At 44.3% G+C, this 19,811-nt stretch overlaps 1 protein-coding gene across 6 annotated transcripts in view; it reads left to right on the top strand.

Annotated features, from left to right (window-relative positions):
- The window catches only part of UNC13B (unc-13 homolog B), a 359,613-nt gene that overhangs the window by 212,743 nt on the left and 127,059 nt on the right, over positions 1 to 19,811 (top strand). For 4 of the 6 annotated variants that reach the window (XM_045020551.1, XM_045020545.1, XM_045020549.1 and 1 more), the window contains 5 exons: positions 9,693 to 9,739; positions 16,787 to 16,865; positions 17,470 to 17,475; positions 18,461 to 18,535; positions 19,148 to 19,367. In XM_045020551.1, coding sequence (XP_044876486.1) covers positions 9,693 to 9,739; positions 16,787 to 16,865; positions 17,470 to 17,475; positions 18,461 to 18,535; positions 19,148 to 19,367 — 427 coding nt within the window. The remainder of the gene's footprint in view (positions 1 to 9,692; positions 9,740 to 16,786; positions 16,866 to 17,469; positions 17,476 to 18,460; positions 18,536 to 19,147; positions 19,368 to 19,811) is intronic. The other 2 variants (XM_045020550.1, XM_045020546.1) reach the window with 1 other exon arrangement.

Below are 19,811 nucleotides of genomic sequence, written 5' to 3'. Positions count from 1 at the left end.
ACACAAACAGCTCTTGAACTCTCAGCAAGTTTACTCCGGTTTTCAAAGCTCTGTTGCAAAGTCCATGGCAAAAATCTACTCTAATGACTCTGTTCTTCTCCTTCCTCTCTTTTTCTTTGCAGAAGGAAGTAGAGGAGAACTTCAGGTTATACATACAGTACATTCTAACCAGTGTGTCTCCTCCTTTTCTGAAGCTCCAATATGTGTGCATGCCCTGTCTAATTGTAACCAGTTGCTTCAGCTGAGGCTTTCAGATTCTTCCTGAGTTTAGCATGTTTTGGTTTTCAGAGGAATTGCTAATAATGTGTATGAGCAAAGAAGAGTCTGTTCAGTGCGGGTTACCTCCTAAGGAAAAAATATGCATACTTTATAGATTGAGAGATTCCTGAATGACACTCTGTGATCTGTGTGTGTATACACAGGTGCAACATTAGCAAAGGGCAAGTGGGTCAATGTAAGTGTTTTATTGAGTGTTTTCTAGTGCCCCATTTACTTTCTGCACCTCTTGATAAATTGAGTGGTTTCCATCCACACACTCCATCACTAGCATCACTTCATTCATCTCTCAATGTTTTCTGTATAATTATTGCATTTAAAAGCTGAAACTTCCATTTATCGGTAGTAATAACACTGGGGTCAAGCGATATTACATGAACTGGAATACAGGTTTGCTGTAGATTCCTTGGCTACTGTACAGTATATTTTCCTTGGAATTAGTGTCTTGCGTTCCAATATACAGTGAAAAGGATACAACACTGCCATCAGTACTTAGATGTATTTGCTAATCTGAAACAGTTTGCTCTCCAGTCACAGGACCTATGCTGAGATTTGCATCATTGCTTGCTGCCATTCAAGTACACAGACAGTACTGGGTTTAACTGTATGATAAATCTTTGAAAAATGTTTGTTCCCCTCTTTCTCTCCTCTCCCCATGCTTGGTGCATTTATGGAGTTTTTCATGGAGTGCTGTGCAATTTCTTAGCTTGTATTCTTAACTTCTAGTGCAGAGGAAATTCTGCCTGCCCTAAAAACCTTTCATTCCTGTTTCAGTTGCCATTTTGGTTTCCTTCCTGTCTCACTGTGGGCTAGGTACTCGTTGCATGAATTGCTTTTCATTAGTTTGTGTCTTGAGCTAAACTGGCTTCCGGCAGCAGTCTGAACCTCACATTTGGCTCATATGTGGAACAAATCTCCTGAGGTGTCACGTAGTTCCCCGAATTCAGAAGTTTGAGCTTTAAGCTTTAGCTTAGTCACTTGTGCATCAACTGCTTCATATTACTGCACATGACAAATAAAAAATGAAATGTCTTGTATGTAACATTTTCGCTGAGGTTAATCCTCTGTCATCTTCCTCCTTCCATATAAAAGCATCAGATACCTGCCAGGCTGCTGAATCTTCCACATGGAGAACTGTAATTGCCTGAATTTGGTTATCCTCCAGCTGCCCCTGGGATGACAACCTTTAGTCAGTTGCTTAAGCTGATGCCATTGTTACATTACGGTGAAGCTTCTTTGCAGATACAGGGGGCGTGGATGAAATAGTCACCTTTTGGGTTTTTGTAACTTTGAACATCATGTAAAATTGAGTGAGCAATCAAGTCAGGTTAGTTGGAATCTTGGTCCAGCGTTTTAATAACTGTGACCACTTTGCTCAGTCTGAGCTTGCCAATGCCTCTGAAAACACATGCTCAGAGGTTCAGTAGGGGTGCTGACACAGTCACTCTTATCCTAGCATCTTGGTCCTCCTGATTCTCACAATAACAAATTTAGACATTGGCATTTTTTTCCAATGTTAATAATTTAACTTACTTATACTCAGGTAAGGACACATTTAAAAAATAATAATTTTAACCTTGGTGCTTCTTCAACCATTTATGTACGGTGGTTTTACATGTCAATATGGTTTTCACTTATGCTGATAACTTGTTTGACGCAATGTTTAAGAGGAATAGAAGATTAAATGGGTTTTAAAAAGGAGAGCTTTTCCTTTGTTCCTGCAGAGAACTGGCAGCTCTTTACTGGTGGTGTTACTTTTCATCCATTCCAGACTAGGTGCGTTTGCCCGCTGGATGCATTTGTTTCTATCATGTGTATATCTCTCTTTTAAAGTACTCCTCTACAAAAGTGCTTAAATGTTCCTTTCCTCTCCATTAAAACACCTGAAGTAATTTGCAGTGTAGAATGCAATACAATCTAATTATTTCAGAATAATTAGATCAGAGGACTAGTAATCCTAGCTCCTGCTGTATCTGCATAGGCAAAGCTCTCATTACACTCAGTGTAGGCTTCAATGAGTGTTTTGCTTATTGAGCCTAAATGAGCAGCTCTGTTAGTTTGGTTCATTATTCCAAAATACGAGCTGTGTTTTTGATTTCTCAGTAGGGTTATTGGTTGGTAGGAGAATTGAGTTACAGCTTAAGTAAACTCTACTGGGTGTAGTGTTCACTACTGTGAGTGGTCCCACGGTTTTACATGCGGTAGTAAGCACTATACCTGATAGTAAGTGTTTGCTGGACCAGGTCCCAGGTTTGTAAAATTATTGGCTGTCAGTATGAGAAGTATAGAACAAAATGAACAGGGATGTAATGATTCAAGTTTTATGTACTTGAGTATCTGTTTAATGCTCCATTATTGAAATACATTTTCACACATTTATACGCTTTACCAAAATGGACAGTAAAAAATAATGTTCAGCTTTAAATGAATAGTTGGACTGGATTTTGCACCCCTTCGTGTGTTGAGTGGTTCCTAGCTTTCAGCAGTCCAAGTTACTACTTGAGGAGTGAGGGACAACTCAAGGAGAGTAAGGATGGCAGAAATGCTGAATTTTATTTGACTAGAAATAGTTCCAGAATGGTTTTGCATGAAGGCTTCGGTTGTGGATACTCTGGGTATTAAAATGTACACGTTTGCTTTGCTTTCCTTTCCTGCTTAGTTCATGAGAAACTATGGCTAAAATGCCAGCCATCCTTTGGAACCGCCTTCTCCTTTGTCACTGAGTTTGTCTCCTGGCCCACCCTGTTGAATGTTGGACTTCCTGGCTTTGAGATAGATCTGGCTGCCTCAGCTGCACTCTGTTCTGTGAGCTAACTGCTGCTGTCTGCCAAACCCGAAGAGTTTTGTACTGACTCGAACAGTCTTGTAACTAGCAGCCTGGCCCAGGCCTGTAGCCGGCTGCTGAACCATTTCCCTTTCCTGGGAAACGTGCGGTGCGATCCTCTGACAACAAACTACCAGGCTGAAGGGAAAACGCTCATCAGTTCTGGTAATTCCATTCTAACAGCACTGCAATCTGACATCTCTGCCCTCGACAGGCGAATGTAACTCTCTGCAAAATGTCACTAGGTGCTGTAGGGTATATTATGATATGTGACGTTCTCTCTCTGCTGAGGTAGCACCTCCTGAGGTACAGCTAACTTCAACTAATCCTAGCTGCAGGAAATGCATCTTCCAGTCCCAGAGTGTGCTATGGCCATGTCTCTGTGTCTGTGCATTCTTCTGGGTAGCTTCCTTTGATGTCAGTGGAAGCTGGGCACTGCTTTGAGAACAGAATTTGGCCCTTACTGTCAGGCAGATTTTAGAAATATTAAATATTCTGGACAATATTTAATCTCTTGAAAACTTGCAAATTATATTTAGTACACCTCAGATGATCTAGTCAAATACTTTTTCCTACCACTCTCTGTATCTGAGAAGTTATTTTCAGCAATAAACCACAGTTAATTTGCACTTAACACATTTGGTCATTGATTCCAGTGAAAAAATTGCTTTTTTGCCCCTGCTACCAGAACATTAAGTTGATATCTTCAGCGGGCTTGACAATCCTATTTGATTTGATTTAATAATTATATTATTTATTGCATCTTCTCCTGAAGTTTATAGGAAAAGTGTGGGAATTATTCCTGTACTGTGTTTTTCCTCTTTGAAAGGAAATACCTGTTTATTTTGTTCTCTAGATTTCCACGGTCCCCTTGTGTCCCCACTCTGCACTGTCAGATCACCTTAGTGGGACCAGTACTTGGTCCTGCTAGTGAAGGCAGGGGGCTGGACTTGATGACCTTTCAAGGTCCCTGACAGTTCTGAGAGATAGGTATATCTCCAATTATGTTTTTTATGAAGCAGCAAAGAATCCTGTGGCACCTTATAGACTAACAGATGTTTTTGCAGCATGAGCTTTCGTGGGTGAATACCCACTTCTTCGGATGCCATCCACAGCCTCAGAAACCATCCTGACATTATTATCAAAGAGGCTGACAAAGGAGGTGCTGTTGTCATCATGAACAGGTCGGACTACCAAAAGGAGGCTGCCAGACAACTCTCCAATACCAAATTTTACAAGCTACTTCCCTCAGATCCCACTGAGGAATACACTAAGAAACTGCACCATCTACTCAGGACACTCCCTACAGTAACACCGGAACAAATCAACATACCCTTAGAGCCCCGACCAGGGTTATTCTATCTACTACCCAAGATCCACAAACCCGGAAATCCTGGATGCCCCATCATCTCGGGCATTGGCACTCTCACTGAAGGACTGTCTGGATATGTAGACTCTCTACTCAGACCCTATGTTACCAGCACTCCCAGCTATCTCCGTGACACCACTGATTTCCTGAGGAAACTACAATGCATTGGTGACCTTCCAGAAAACACCATCTTAGCCACCATGGATGTAGAGGCTCTCTACACAAACATCCCACACACTGATGGAATACAAGCTGTCAGGAACAGTATCCCTGATGATGCCACAGCACAACTGGTTGCTGAGCTCTGTGCCTTTATCCTCACACACAACTATTTCAAATTTGCTGACAATATATATCTCCAGATCAGTGGCACCGCTATGGGCACCCGCATGGCCCCACAATATGCCAATATTTTTATGGCTGACCTGGAACAACGCTTCCTCAGCTCCCATCCACTCATGCCCCTTCTCTACCTACGCTACATTGATGACATCTTCATCATCTGGACCCATGGGAAGGAGACTCTGGAAAAATTCCACCATGATTTCAACAGCTTCCACCCCTCCATCAACCTCAGCCTGGACCAATCTACACGGGAGGTCCACTTCCTAGACACCACGGTGCAAATAAGTGATGGTCACATTAACACCACCCTATACCGAAAACCTACCGACCGCTATGCCTACCTTCATGCCTCCAGCTTCCATCCCAGACACACCACAAGATCCATTGTCTACAGCCAAGCACTGAGGTACAACCGCATCTGCTCTAACCCCGCAGACAGAGACCAACACCTAGAAAATCTCCACCAAGCATTCTCAAGACTACAGTACCCACACGAGGAAATAAAGAAACAGATCAACAGAGCCAGACGTGTACCCAGAAGCCTCCTACTGCAAGACAAGCCCAAGAAAGAAACCAACAGGACTCCACTGGCCATCACATACAGTCCCCAGCTAAAACCCCTCCAACGCATCATCAGGGATCTACAGCCCATCCTGGACAATGATCCCACACTTTCACAGGCCTTGGGTGGCAGGCCAGTCCTCGCCCACAGACAACCTGCCAACCTGAAGCATATTCTCACCAGCAACTGCACACCACACCATAGTAACTCCAGCTCAGGAACCAATCCATGCAACAAACCTCGATGCCAACTCTGCCCACATATCTACACCAGCAACACCATCACAGGACCTAACCAGATCAGCCACACCATCACCGGTTCATTCACCTGCACGTCCACCAATGTAATATATGCCATCATATGCCAGCAATGCCCCTCTGCTATGTACATCGGCCAAACTGGACAGTCTCTAAGGAAAAGGATAAATGGACACAAATCAGACATTAGGAATGGCAATATACAAAAACCTGTAGGAGAACACTTCAACCTCCCTGGCCACACAATAGCAGACCTTAAGGTGGCCATCCTGCAGCAAAAAAACTTTAGAACCAGACTTCAAAGAGAAACTGCTGAGCTCCAGTTCATCTGCAAATTTGACACCATCAGCTCAGGACTAAACAAAGACTGTGAATGGCTTGCCAATTACAGAACCAGTTTCTCCTCTCTTGGTTTTCACACCTCAACTGCTAGAACAGGGCCTCATCCTCCCTGATGGATCTAACCTCGTTATCTCTAGCTTGCTTCTTGCTTGCTTATATTTACCTGCCCCTGGAAATTTCCACTACTTGCATCCGAAGAAGTGGGTATTCACCCACGAAAGCTCATGCTGCCAAAACATCTGTTAGTCTATAAGGTGCCACAGGATTCTTTGCTGCTTCTACAGAACCAGACTAACACGGCTACCCCTTGTTCTGCAGGCCTTCACAATCCTATATCATCAATGTTGGGATGTATTAAAACTTATATATATTTAAATCAATGGAATGAGCAAGGCATGTGCTGAACTTAGTTTGAACTATCTGACTTTGTTGCAACGTTTACCTCCATCCTGTCTTCATCTGTTTAATCCAAGTTGGACTGTTCACTTTTCAGGATAAGAGTCTTGTTTTCTGTCTAGAGAGTGCCATGCACACCAATGAAGCTATAGAAATAATAAATAGCAGTAAGGAAATCGGACCTGGAGAGGTTGATGATTCAGACTGAGTGGAAACTTGCTATGTTTTCTAAGTACCTTCAGATCTTCCATGGAGGGTTCTTTATGAGTATGTGATTCGCTCCAGAATTTCTATGTTGTGCCCACAGGAAAGAAAAAGAAGAAGCTTCCTTTCTGGTGCTGTCATCTACTGTTTTCTATCCATTATTTGACTGGAGTGTACTTGCTGACGGCTGTCCCTTTCCATTGATGGGGATTCTGGAGAGGACACCCGCTTTTAGAGAAAGGGTGCCTGTTATACTAACCATCATTGCAGTCTCCCAAGATAATGACTTACACTTACGTTTCTCTTTTCTATACAAGTGGTGTATATACTGTCAGCAAATTAAGATTCATACTGACTTAAAATAATCACTCTTAAATGTTATGCTCTCTTCCACATACCCCAAATTTACCATTAGAAAGGAGTTATTTAGCTCTGAAGATGAAGTTCTGGAAGGGCATGAACTAGGGTTACCAATTTTCTAATCTCAGAAAACCGAACACCCGTGCCCCACGCCTGCCTCGCCCCTTGCTTGAGGCCCCGCCCCCTCACTCCATCCCTCTCACACCATCACTTGCTCTGCTCCACCCTCACACATTTTCATGGGTCTGGGGAAGGGGTTGGGGTGCGGGGGGGAGGGGGGTGAGGACTCCAACTGGCGGTGCAGGCTCTGGGGTGGGGCTAGAAATGAAGGGCTTAGGGGGCTCTGGGCTAGGACAGGGGGTTGGGGTGCGACGGGGTGAGGGTTCTGGCTGGGATGTGGGCTCTGGGGTGGGGCCAGGGATGAGGGATTTGGGGTGCAGGAGAGGGCCGAGGGATTCGGAGTGAAGGAGGGGGTCAGGGCTGGGGCGAGGGGTTTGGGTATGGGAGGAGGTGCATGGTGTGGGCTCCAAGAGAGAGTTTGGATGCAGGAGGGGGCGCAGGGCTGGAGCAAAGGGTTGGGGGTGTGGGAGGGGGTGTGGGGTGCCACTCAGGGTTGGGGCAGGGGTTTGGGGTCTGGGCTCTGGGAAGGAGTTAGAGTGCAGGATGGAATTCCAACCTGGGGCAGGAGGTTGGGGTGTTGGAGGAGATTTGGGATGCAAGCTCTGGCCAGGTGGCGCTTACCTCAGGTGGCTCCTGGAAGCTGCCGGCATATCCCGGTCCTAGTCAGAGGTGCCAGGGGTCTCAGCATGCTGCCTACGCCCACATGTGCCACCTGTGACCTTAGGTGCTGTCCCTGCAGATCCCATTGGCCATGGTTCCCAGCCAATGGGAGCTGTGGAGCTGGTGCTCAGGGCAGGGGGAGTGCATGGAGCCCCTGTGGCTGTCCCTGCAGCTAGGAGTAGGAGAGAGATGTTGGCTGCTTCCAGGAGCCGCGTGGAGCTAGGGCAGGCAGAGAGCTTGCCTTAGCCCAGCTGCGCTGCAGACCAGACTTTTAGCGGCCCGGTCAGTGGTGCTGACCAGAGCCGCCAGGTGGTGTTAGATGTTTGCCTGCACGTGTGTGTTCTTTGTGTGCCGTCCCAGCTCTGCACAGATAGTTGGCACAGCAGACCTCAATTGAACTGCCCAATGACCACAGGATCCGTTAAGGTGCGAAGGCGCCCAGCCAGGTTTATTGTCGGCGAAGCATGGTAATAGCACCTGGCAGACTCTACCGGGATACTAAGACATGTATGCCTGTGACAATGGAAGCAGCTCAGTGAATGGCGGGACTTTCCATTCCCCCCTCAGCTGACTCTCCCTCTGAGACTCCATTTTATTCATCAGTACAAACAAGTTATGTATTGCCCCTCTGAGGTACTTAGTTGACACCCTCTGACATAGCCAGTTACCTTGTACATCCTTATCCATCACACTGTCATCCTGACCTTATCTTTAGGAAGGGTCAGGGTGTTCCTATTATCTTTGGGGAATGTGCTGGTATCGGGGTGTTCTGGTACCACCCTTCTGCAATGTGTTTGCGTGAGTGCTCTGTGCTAGCACCTCTTAGGAATGTGCATTTTTGCAATATCAGCCCTGTTCTTGCCAGATTCGGAGAGCAAGGCCTGCCTCTTGCTCACAGCCTGGCTTTGCCTTATATCAGCAAAGCTTTGGCCACTACTTTATCTCAGGCCTCATACCAGCCTCTGAGCCGAGGGTTTTTGTTTCAGGCCCTCTTACTACTACACCAGGGTCCTTTTCCGACCAGGTGGTCCGGTCAAAAACCAGACGCCTGGCAACCTTAGCATGAGCCCCAAGAGTAGGTTAGCCATAGACGATAAAGGTTCCTTTTCTTCTCCAGGGATAGTTACAGGAAACAATTTCCCTCTGCACAGCAAATTTTACTGGTCCCTTTAGTTCCATAACAAATATTTAAACACTTCTCAATTCTTCTGTCTGTCCACTGAGGAATTTTTAAAGAAGCAAAGTCAAATGATTATTTGCCCACAAATGTATGTTCCTACACTACTGTAAGAGTGTGGCTTGAACTGACACAAGCCAGATGTGATACTGAAAACCTGACCATAGTTCACCCCATTGTGCCTCTGGTTGGCACCTGTCTCAGTTCTCAGCTGGGCACCTCATAAAAAGAGTGTCCCTGGATAGCCTGTGGAGTACAAAGCTTTTCAACATTAACGTAAAGGTGGAGTTTTAACAGCAAACTGAAGTTTTTGTTTCGTGGCTGAAGAAGGCCTTTATATTTGTGCATGAATAAAATGACAGTCGGTTAAGGTAAATCAGGGTCGCTTATGTTTGTAACTTCGTTCTGTCCCTCATTTGTGCATTTCTTACAGCTTGTTTTTAATTTATAATAAAACAGAAAGGTTCTCCTGGTGGTCGAGAGCGATAAGGAAATCTTTGGCTGGGTGGGGAAGGCTGGAGTTGCTCTTCTGAGACTCCTTCTGAAAGGGAAGGTGCACTGAACAGGCTCTTTTGATCCCTCTTTAGGTGTTTGGTGAGATCTCATCAACTGTTTGTGTATCCCCATGACCCGTTCTGCCTTGCTGCAGTCATTTGAGGTGCTTCTGGAAATGGAGTGTTTGTGTGCATTTACCTGCATGAAGTGTGCTCCATTACACCTCTCCCCAAACCTTATCCTGCTGATTTATTTCAGGGTCTCTTCCTTTGGAAACTAACTTTGTTTCTTTTTCATTATTTAAGGGTCAAGATGATGAAGATTCACCAAAACCACCTTGGTTCAAAGAAGGGTAAGTGGGGTTTTGGACTTTTTAATTGTTTCATAGTGTTTTGTCTCTCATTTCACTCAGGGCTGGTGCAACCATTTAGGCGACCTAGGCGGTCGCCTAGGGTGCTAGGATTTGGGGGGCGCCATTTTCATCGGCAGCGACCGCAGCGGCCGGATCTTCGGCCACCCCGGTCGCCGCCGGCATTTAGGCGGAGGGAGCTGGGGCAGAGGAGCGCAGGGAGGGCTGCCTGAAGCAAGTAAGGAGAGGGGGCGGCACGCCTTAGCTCACCCCTGCCCCGCCTCCTCGCCGAGCACGCCGTGGCTGCTTCACTTCTCCCGCCTCCCAGGCTTGCGGTGCCTAAGCTGATTGGCGCCGCAAGCTTGGGAAGCAGGAGAAGTGAAGCAGCCACGGCGTGCTCGGGGAGGAGGCGGGGCAGGGGTGAGCTGGGGTGGGGGGGTGCCTCAGGGCGGAGGGGGGTGCAAGGTGGAAGCTTTGCCTAGGGTGCAAAACATCCTTGCACCGGCCCTGATTTCACTTAAGCAAAAGTATAAGCAACGTGCACTCTGCAAATTGCTTTTAATGATTCTCTTCAAATAGTAACACTTTCCGTCATAGAGACAACCATACTGCTCCCAAGCACAGTGCTGATATGTTTCACAGCCTCTATTTAATTTGAGAGGAAAGTGGCATAGCCACAGTGTGTATCGTGCAGCTATTCATGTTGAGACCTGGGCTCAAGAACGACGTTGGCACGGTTACACCTTATTTGTAAAGTGCTATATGCAAACGTGCATGGTGATAATAAGTATTCATAGTCCTTTCTATCCCAATTGCAGTGGTAAAGTGCTTAAAAACTTAGGAGGCTTTGTATGCTATCTTGTTCTCTGAGTCAGCCTGGTAGCTGGCCACATTGGAAAGGAAAAACAGCATCTCGGAATAAATGTTGAGTTCTAAGTTCAGATGGCTTGTCCTCACGCCTGAGAAAATGGAACTAAAGAATGTTGTGAAACTATCCTATGAGCGCAGCAATGATGGCAAGTAGAGTAAGCAGATAAAACTGGAGGGATTCAGCAAAACTTTGCAAAATCTCTTTAGTTCAATAATGGTCACAACTATTAATCTGTAACTTCTCAGCATGAGGGGAGTTGCAGTTTCTTCACCGTGTAGTATGCTAGCCACAGCAACTGGAGCTGGCAAATTCTGCTTACACGTTAAGTCAGTGTGATACTTTGCATATTGGATGTCACCATTGTAGTTTTTTCATAATGAATTCGAGTTTCTTTAGGACAAAGACGTGGACACATTACATGCTGCTTGATTTTTGTGTGTGTTATATTTGGATAGAAACATATGGCTTTGCTTTGTTTTTTCATTCTCTCTCATTGCTTGTGTACAGTACACAGTAGGCATTGATGTGCAGAGGCAGTTTTGTCCTGAAATCTCAGCACAGTATTGGTTCTCCCTGTGTGTAAACTAGATTTCATAACATTGAAATAGGTTTTCTTAACCAAACATGAAGTTAAACTGAATAAGGCTTCATTTTACAGCTTTTTACTTTTCAGTAATTGTTTTGCAATGTTGGCTCTGCCACAGAGAGCTTCTTGCCACACCTGCAGAAGCCTACTGCTGCCTAGCAACCTCCTGCTTTCCAAAGGAGCCCAAGATTCTGCTGAAGAGGTTGGTGGAGAACTGGCAATTAGCGGTAGCAGAAGATAGTGATTTATTCTAACTATAAACAACACCTTCTACTCCCTTTTAAACAAGGAGTTGGTATAATAAATATACCAGTTCACACACTTAAGATGATTTGCTGGCCTGAAAAGTAGAAATTATACTTTTTGAAATAATAACAGATATAAAATAATTTTTGTATTAAACAAGACTTGTACTGTTCTACAAAATTTAAATTTGCATCAGACAAAATAATTCAGTTAACATTTCTTCATTACCTCAGGAAAGTGTGCTGTTTAGCCAAACTGCGATTTATATACTGTATTCTGCCACACAAAGAACTTCATTAAAAGACAGGTCAGGTTGAAAGGGTGTTAATGCCTAATACAGCTAGCACCAGACCAATGCATTGGTTCTGGGAATGAGCAACGGGATGGATTACTTGATGATTCCCTGTTCTGTTCATTCCCTCTGAAGCACCTGGCATTGGCCACTGTCGGCAGACAGGATACTGGGTAGATGGACCTTTGGTGTGACCCACTGTGGCCGTTCTTATGTTCTTATACGATGGAAGATCTAATAAGAACATATTTAAAAATTCATAAGAAAAATTATTGTGGTGAATTCTATGGCTTGTGTTATGCATTGGGTCAGACTAGACGATCATGGTTGTCCCTTCTGGCCTTAGAATCTGTGAAAGTGCCACAATCCACTCAGCCCTTACTTTGCCTTAACTTCTGTTGATGAGAGCAACACGCTTTCGAGCTTACGCAAAACTTCTCTCACCAACAGAAATTGGTCCAATAAAAGAGATTGCCTCACCCACCTTGTCTCTGTAGTATTAAAATAGATGTGCACATTCTCTCAAAATGGGTACACTTCCAACAGAAAGTAAGTGTTGATACCAAATATTAAAAAATTCAAGTAAAGCTTCAAAACAAAATATTGTTCATGTGCAGTACAGTATATAACCAAACAATATATTTATGCAAAAAATCAAACATTCAATTTCTGCTTATACATTGACACTATTCCATCCATCAACACATCACTCTGTAATAAAACTCATACAAATACAGTGTGCGTGTTAGCAAACCCATGTGTACTGTGCAAGTGTCAGGGCCCGTAATGTGGGCTCTCAGACCCAAGAGTGCATGTTAGCAGAACCATGTGTCCTGTGCGAGTGTCAGGGGCCGTAATGTGGGCTCTCACACCCAAGAGTAGAGTTAGGGTCGTGGTCATGCCAAGGGTCAAAGTCAGAGTCGGAAACTGGGGTCAGATGAGGAAGCAAGAATGAGGAACAAGGCATGGTAACAGAAAGAGGGATGAGGCCTGGTAGCAGGAACTAGATGAGTTAGCAGGAACTTGGAGGAGGCAGGGACTTGGTCTGGGCAGCCAGACCTCTAGGAGATGAAACCCCTCCTTCCAGAACCGGGATACAAATCAGGAGCCCTGATCTGTGTAATTAATGGTTCCCAATCCTGCTGGAAAGGTATAACAAGTGGGGTTCCGCAGGGGTCTGTTTTGGGACCGGCTCTGTTCAATATCTTCATCAATGACTTAGATGTTGGCATAGAAAGTACGCTTATTAAGTTTGTAGATACCACCAAACTGGGAGGGATTGCAACTGCTTTGGAGGACAGGGTCATAATTTAAAATGATCTGAACAAATTGGAGAAATGGTCTGAGGTAAACAGGATGAAGTTTAACAAAGACAAATGCAAAGTGCTCCACTTAGGAAGGAAAAATCAGTTTCACACATACAGAATGGGAAGAGACTGTCTAGGAAGGAGTACAGCAGAAAGGGTTCTAGGGGTTATAGTGGAGCACAAGCTAAATATGAGTCAACAGTGTGATGCTTTTGCAAAAAAAAAAAAAAAAGCAAACGTGATTCTGGGATGCATTAACAGGTGTGTTGTGAGCAAGACACGAGAAGTCATTCTTCTGCTCTACTCTGCACTGGTTAGGCCTCAACTGGAGTATTGTGTCCAGTTCTGGGCACCACATTTCAAGAAAGATGTGGAGAAATTGGAGAGGGTCCAGAGAAGAGCAACAAGAATGATTAAAGGTCTAGAGAACATGACCTATGAAGGAGGCTGAAAGAACTGGGTTTGTTTAGTTTGGAAAAGAAGACTGAGAGGGGACATGATAGCAGTTTTTAGGTTTCTAAAAGGGTGTCATCAGGAGGAGGGAGAAAACTTGTTCATCTTAGCCTCTAAGGATAGAACAAGAAGCAATGGGCTTAAACTGCACCAAGGGAGGTTTAGGTTGGACATTAGGAAAAACTTCCTAACTGTCAGGGTGGTTAAACACTGGAATAAATTGCCTAGGGAGGTTGTGGAATCTCCATCTCTGGAGATATTTAAGAGTAGAATCATAGAATCATAGAATCTCAGGGTTGGAAGGGACCTCAGGAGGTATCTAGTCCAACCCCCTGCTCAAAGCAGGACCAACCCCAACTAAATCATCCCTGCCAGGGCTTTGTCAAGCCTGACCTTAAAAACCTCTAAGGAAGGAGATTCCACCACCTCCCTAGGTAACCCATTCCAGTTCTTCACCACCCTACTAGTGAAAAAGTTTTTCCTAATATCCAACCTAAACCTCCCCCTCTGCAGCTTGAGACCATTACTCCTTGTTCTGTCATCTTCTACCACTGAGAACAGTCTAGATCCATCCTCTTTGGAACCCCCTTCAGGTAGTTGAAAGCAGCTATCAAATCCCCCCTCATTCTTCTCTTCTGCAGGCTAAACAATCCCAGTTCCCTCAGCCTCTTCTCATAAGTCATGTGTTCCAGCCCCCTAATCATTTTTGTTGCCCTCCGCTGGACTCTCTCCAATTTATCCACATCCTTCTTGTAGTGTGGGGCCCAAAACTGGACACAGTACTCCAGATGAGGCCTCACCAGTGCTGAATAGAGGGGAATGATCCCATCCCTCGAACTGCTGGAAATGCCCCTACTTATACAACCCAAAATGCCATTAGCCTTCTTGGCAACAAGGGCACACTGTTGACTCATATTCAGCTTTTCGTCCACCGTAACCCCTAGGTCCTTTTCTGCAGAACTGCTGCCCAGCCATTCGGTCCCTAGTCTGTAGCAGATTCTTCCATCCTAAGTGCAGGACTCTGCACTTGTCCTTGTTGAACCTCATCATATTTCTTTTGTCCCAATCCTCTAATTTGTCTAGGTCCCTCTGTATCCTATCCCTACCCTCCAGCGTATCAACCACTCCTCCCAGTTTAGTGTCATCTGCAAACTTGCTAAGGGTGCAGTCCACACCATCCTCCAGATCGTTAATGAAGATATTGAACAAAACCGGCCCCAGCACCGAACCTTGGGGCACCCCACTTGATACCGGCTGCCAACTAGACATGGAACCATTGATCACTACCCGTTGATAGGTTAGATAAATGTCTATCAGGGATGGTCTAGACAGTATTTGGTCCTGCCATGAGGGCAGGGGACTGGACTCGACCTCTCGAGGTCCCTTCCAGTCCTAGAATCTATAAGATGGTTGGGGGGGCATGGAGGTAGAAGATATGTGCACACCTTCTAGTTACAGAGTTTCCGCAGTCAGAAGATGTGTGCATGGTACAAAATGGGCCATTTTGGTGAGCTGGTCCACAACAGTCAGCATGCTGTTATGTGTAGTAAGATGAGGCCCTGAAACATAAACTCTTGTGTCAGAGGCCTAGTCTGAGGCCTGAAGCCTGAACAAAAGTACTTCCAGGCATTGCTAAGCAAAAGCTGGGCTGTGAGCCAGTGGCAGGCCTCACTCACAGAAGTTGGTGAGAAGAGAGTTGTTAGAAGCAGGTGCATTCACACATATAAGTGCTAACAAGAGGAACTTATGCCCAGATGGCACCTGGACAGCCCAATACAAGGACACTCCATAGACATAACAAGGAACAGGCAGGTGCATCTTAAAGACAGGACATCATGATCTGTTTGTCTGGAACAACATGATCAGAGGGGAGACAGCACCCTAATGAGCCAAGGGGCTGTACCTCAATACGTCAGTAGGGATGAATAATCTGTCCTGTAACGGTATAAAAGTAGGTCCCGGAGTGTGCATCTTTGGCCAGCCTAGGGGGCAGTGGAGTGTCCCGCCACTGACTGAGCTGTGTCCACTGTGATTGTTTTCTTCACTAAGGAAAACAAACTGTACCATTTAATACTACACACTGTAAGTGTTGCCAAGGAAATGACTCTGGTTTCCATGGAAAGAATGTAGCCATTAACTCCACTGCTGACTTTACTAACGAATGGCTGGCACTTCAGTGTGGGAATCTATAATATTTTAAAATCTCTCTCTTTATATGGAAAATGTTTGCGATTTAAAGGCAATGATTGTTTCTGTTACAAGAATCCTGCAATGGTCAGGTAACTTGCATGGAAAAGAAAGTATACTAAAAGCTGTCAAACTTTATTTTTGGAGAGGGGAATCTTTTAAGTTTTTTATTTTAAAAAAATTGTATCTCTTCTGGATGCTGTAAAATTAATATTATTTTACCATATTGCAGCAATTGTATTCCTGTTGTCTATGAATCTTCATGCCTCTACCTGTCAGCTTAGTGATAGGTGATGAAATCCATCCTTGCCCTGAGGTTTGGAATATTAGAAATAGCCTTGGCATCATCAACATAAAAAAGCTAGAAAAATGTTTTCTCCTTTTCCCCAAAATATGGAACTTCCCCCCAAAATCCCAAAGGCCTGAGGCCCAGGACTTGTGTTCTGCACTGATGTGAATGACAGCAGGATGAGACTTTTAGGCTGGTCATTCTCCCTTTGACACTTTCCCACCTTAGCTACCTCTCTCTCACATTGTAGCAGTGTTCTGAATTCCTGAATGCTGGTAGATGCACACAAAATGACAAGAGGCTGGAGTTACAGTAAACGGAGTGTGTCCGTCTAGAGTTTGAAGTGTTACTGCCACAATTTTGTGTGATAACTTCTGGCATTTCCTCTATCAACACTTGAGATTTTTTCTGAAGAAGAGATCAAAGCTGATTTCATTGGGGGGTGAAGGGGGGTGAGGAGAGGAGATGAGGAGGTCAGCATGTTTCCAAACCTCCAAGGAATTTTATGACATGAAGCTCAAAATAGTAAATTGTGGATGCAGCTATACCAAAAGAAAGCAGAGTGCTTCTCAGCATTCAGAATTGACAAGGTTATTCATTGTAGTGTTTAGCAGTTTCTATTTGTTCCTGAGTCACATTTCAGTGTATTAATCCTTCATGTGTCAAGATTGATTCCTTCTATTTACATTGATTATTTTATTAGCAGAGTGATCAATATTTGCAGGAGGCCATGTTTGGTTTCTACAGGATGGTTTGTGACGGTATCATACTGTGCCATTTCTGTGACCTTATTAACACATTTTCCCCCTGTACTTCCAGGCCTGCAGGTGGTCTCTATGGCATTGACAGCATGCCTGATCTACGCAAAAAGAAACCAATTCCACTTGTCAGTGATTTGGTAAGATTTTCTTTCTATAAATATAATTGCTGTGGTCACTTTGTTCCTTGGGGCGCAATACTGTTTGTTACTCCAGGCAATTTATCTATAAACGATGGTAGAAAATGTTAATGTCTATACTGATGTTTCAGAAAAATACAAGGTGCTAAGAATGTTAGAGAGAAGTAAATCTGCCTACTGTATCTTAGTGTCTGTACACAGGAATTGTCATGCAACTTGAATGTTAAAAATTCTTCCCATCACTGAAACCTGTTCACACACTGTTAAATGTTCCTATAGAAACAATACAAACAGTGAGGTCAGCTTGCATTCTTACACTGATGGCATGTCAGATGAGTGTAGCTTTTACAGATGGTGTTGAATATTGTATCAGGTACAGCTAATATATTAACACTTGGGAGAAGTTGCAAAATCTCTAACCTCCATACACTATCTAAATGTATTCTATGTAAAGACAGAGAATTTGGTTTGTACATCTGTCATCTGACACATGCAGAGCCTAGGAGGGTATGTTTTACTAACTGCTTGTATCCCTGGAAACTTAATAATAATGGAATTAACCTATTCTACTTCTTTTGTATGCTTTCACTCTCTCTCTCTACAGGCTATGGTAAGTGGAGCTAAAAACTGTCCACCACGTCTTTACCTGAAGTAAAGATTTTTTTACTTTACTTCCCCTCCACTGTTTTTGCTTTTTTATTTTGAATTCTGCCATACCACAATGCATGCGTATGCCGCGCTCTGGCCCACCACATCACTGACTGAATGAACCTTTTCAGTCTTGTCTCAAGCGTCATAAATCAAAGTAAGAGATGGCTCCTGAGAGGGTTAGCTGGCTTTATAAGAGCCAGCAACATCTTCTCTCATTTCCTTATCTGCCTTCCTACAGCTGGAGTAGCTTGCTGAAGGACCTAATCTGCTTTCTAGCCTTTTAGATATTGGTTAGATGCCAGTGACAGGTGCTGAAAAAACAGCAACCTAAGAAATGTAAGATTGCAGTCCCTCCATCATCCGTCAAATGAAGGTAGCTACTTGGAGAAGCAGTGATGTTCATTATATTTGGGGATGGCCACTGAATGTGACACACAGACACATGCTGCCCTTCCAACCCCATAAAATCCTCCCAAGATTTTAGTTTGCCCTCCTCATTCTGACCCCATCCAGCCGTCCCTGTTTGGAGCTCTTTCTAGGTGACAAGGCTGATGATTTCATCTCCTTTGTCTATGCATGAACTTGAATGTAGGAGGTGGAGCATGAGTTTAGAACACAGTAAAAACCTTGTCTGTTTCAAGGATGCAGGAGAGAATCCCGTTTTATCTACACTTCATACAGGGGAAAATAGTAAAACTCACTCCAGAACAGAGTGGATTGGGGCAGAAGGAAACATAAATGGTTAGCGAGTACACACCCTGACTCTTTCTGGGGCAAGGAGATTGCCATTTGGAAAATGGAGCAGAACTGTTGACTTGTGTAGACTTGCTGTTCAGTACCTTTGAGGGTGACAGCATCTTCCCTTTTGTGCATGTACAAGTATGTGACCTCCAGTGAATTTGTGTACACTTTTGTAATGAATAACAGACACTTTCCCTTCTCAGTCACTGGTTCAATCCAGGAAGGCTGGAATTACCTCAGCAATGGCCACTAGAACTTCTCTTAAGGATGAGGAGCTGGTAAGTAGAGTTTATTTGCTCCCCGGGGTCTTTCCTAAACAAATTAAGGTGGGGAGGGGGGCTGGTTCTGTGAATATTCGTATTCTTCTTGGAGTATCAAGTGAGCATTGCAGAACTCAGACTAGGAGTATAAGTGTAAAGCAACCTGTATTACTTGGTTTTTAAAAAAATGTGTGGCAAATATGATGTCCCAGATAAAACCTTAGAATAGAGTGTAAGGGTCTGATTTATGAACTAAGATATGCTGAGTAGAACTTGGTTATGTAGTGTGCTATTACACACAGACCTGACTTCTTTGCTCTCTGAATGCCATTGGTTATGGTTTATTTAAAATAACTGTAAAAACTGATTTTGAAATGGGTGTTTTCTGCACATCATTTCTACAAGGTCCTAGGTTTAGCATGCTTGGCTACCTCAGTCATGGCTCCATCAGGCATGACGTGGCAAGCGTTGATGATTTAATCTTCGCCTTTTCTCTCTTTCCTTTAAGAAAAACGATACATTTCCTAAAGAAAACAGTTGCATCATCCCAGGATAACTCTCTTGCCAAGCAGTGCATGTTAACAGCATCCCAATCACAGACATTGCTTTGTGTGTGTTCTTGTATTGCAGAAATCTCATGTATATAAGAAGACCCTGCAAGCCTTAATTTACCCTATCTCCTGCACAACCCCTCACAATTTTGAGGTGTGGACAGCTACAACCCCTACCTATTGCTATGAGTGTGAAGGGCTCCTATGGGGCATTGCAAGGCAGGGTATGCGCTGCACTGAATGTGGGGTCAAATGTCACGAGAAGTGCCAAGATCTGCTCAATGCTGATTGCTTACAGAGTGAGTGGCTTTTCCTTGTAACATTTTGATAGTGGGTGCGTGGGAATGGGGACGGGAGGGGACTGGAGAAGAGCCATTTCCAAACAAGTTGTCCATAGTCTTTTCTAACCTGTGCACATGTACAGAAACTCTTCAGTGACGGTTTGTTTAGATCTGTACTAGTCTAACGCCTGGTGAAGTCTCTCTGCTTCTATTAAAATTACTGCACATTTTCTGAAATAATTGAGATCTTGAAACTGTGCTCTGCACTGCTGCTGTACTGCACCACCACCACCATCTTGCAGACACAAGCTGTTTCCAAGGAGAGAGAGAGATGGACTTGTGTTGTAAGGCACTGGTATGAAGTACTATAAAGGAAGGTTCAATTCCTGGTTGTGCCACAATCTTCTCGATTGACCTTGAACAAGTCCTTTAATCTCTGTGCCTCAGTTCCCCATCTGCAAA

The sequence above is a fragment of the Mauremys mutica genome, chromosome 6 (assembly GCF_020497125.1).
Source record: "Mauremys mutica isolate MM-2020 ecotype Southern chromosome 6, ASM2049712v1, whole genome shotgun sequence".
NCBI classification, from domain to species: domain Eukaryota; kingdom Metazoa; phylum Chordata; order Testudines; family Geoemydidae; genus Mauremys; species Mauremys mutica.
This window is presented reverse-complemented; position numbering and strand designations above follow the sequence as displayed.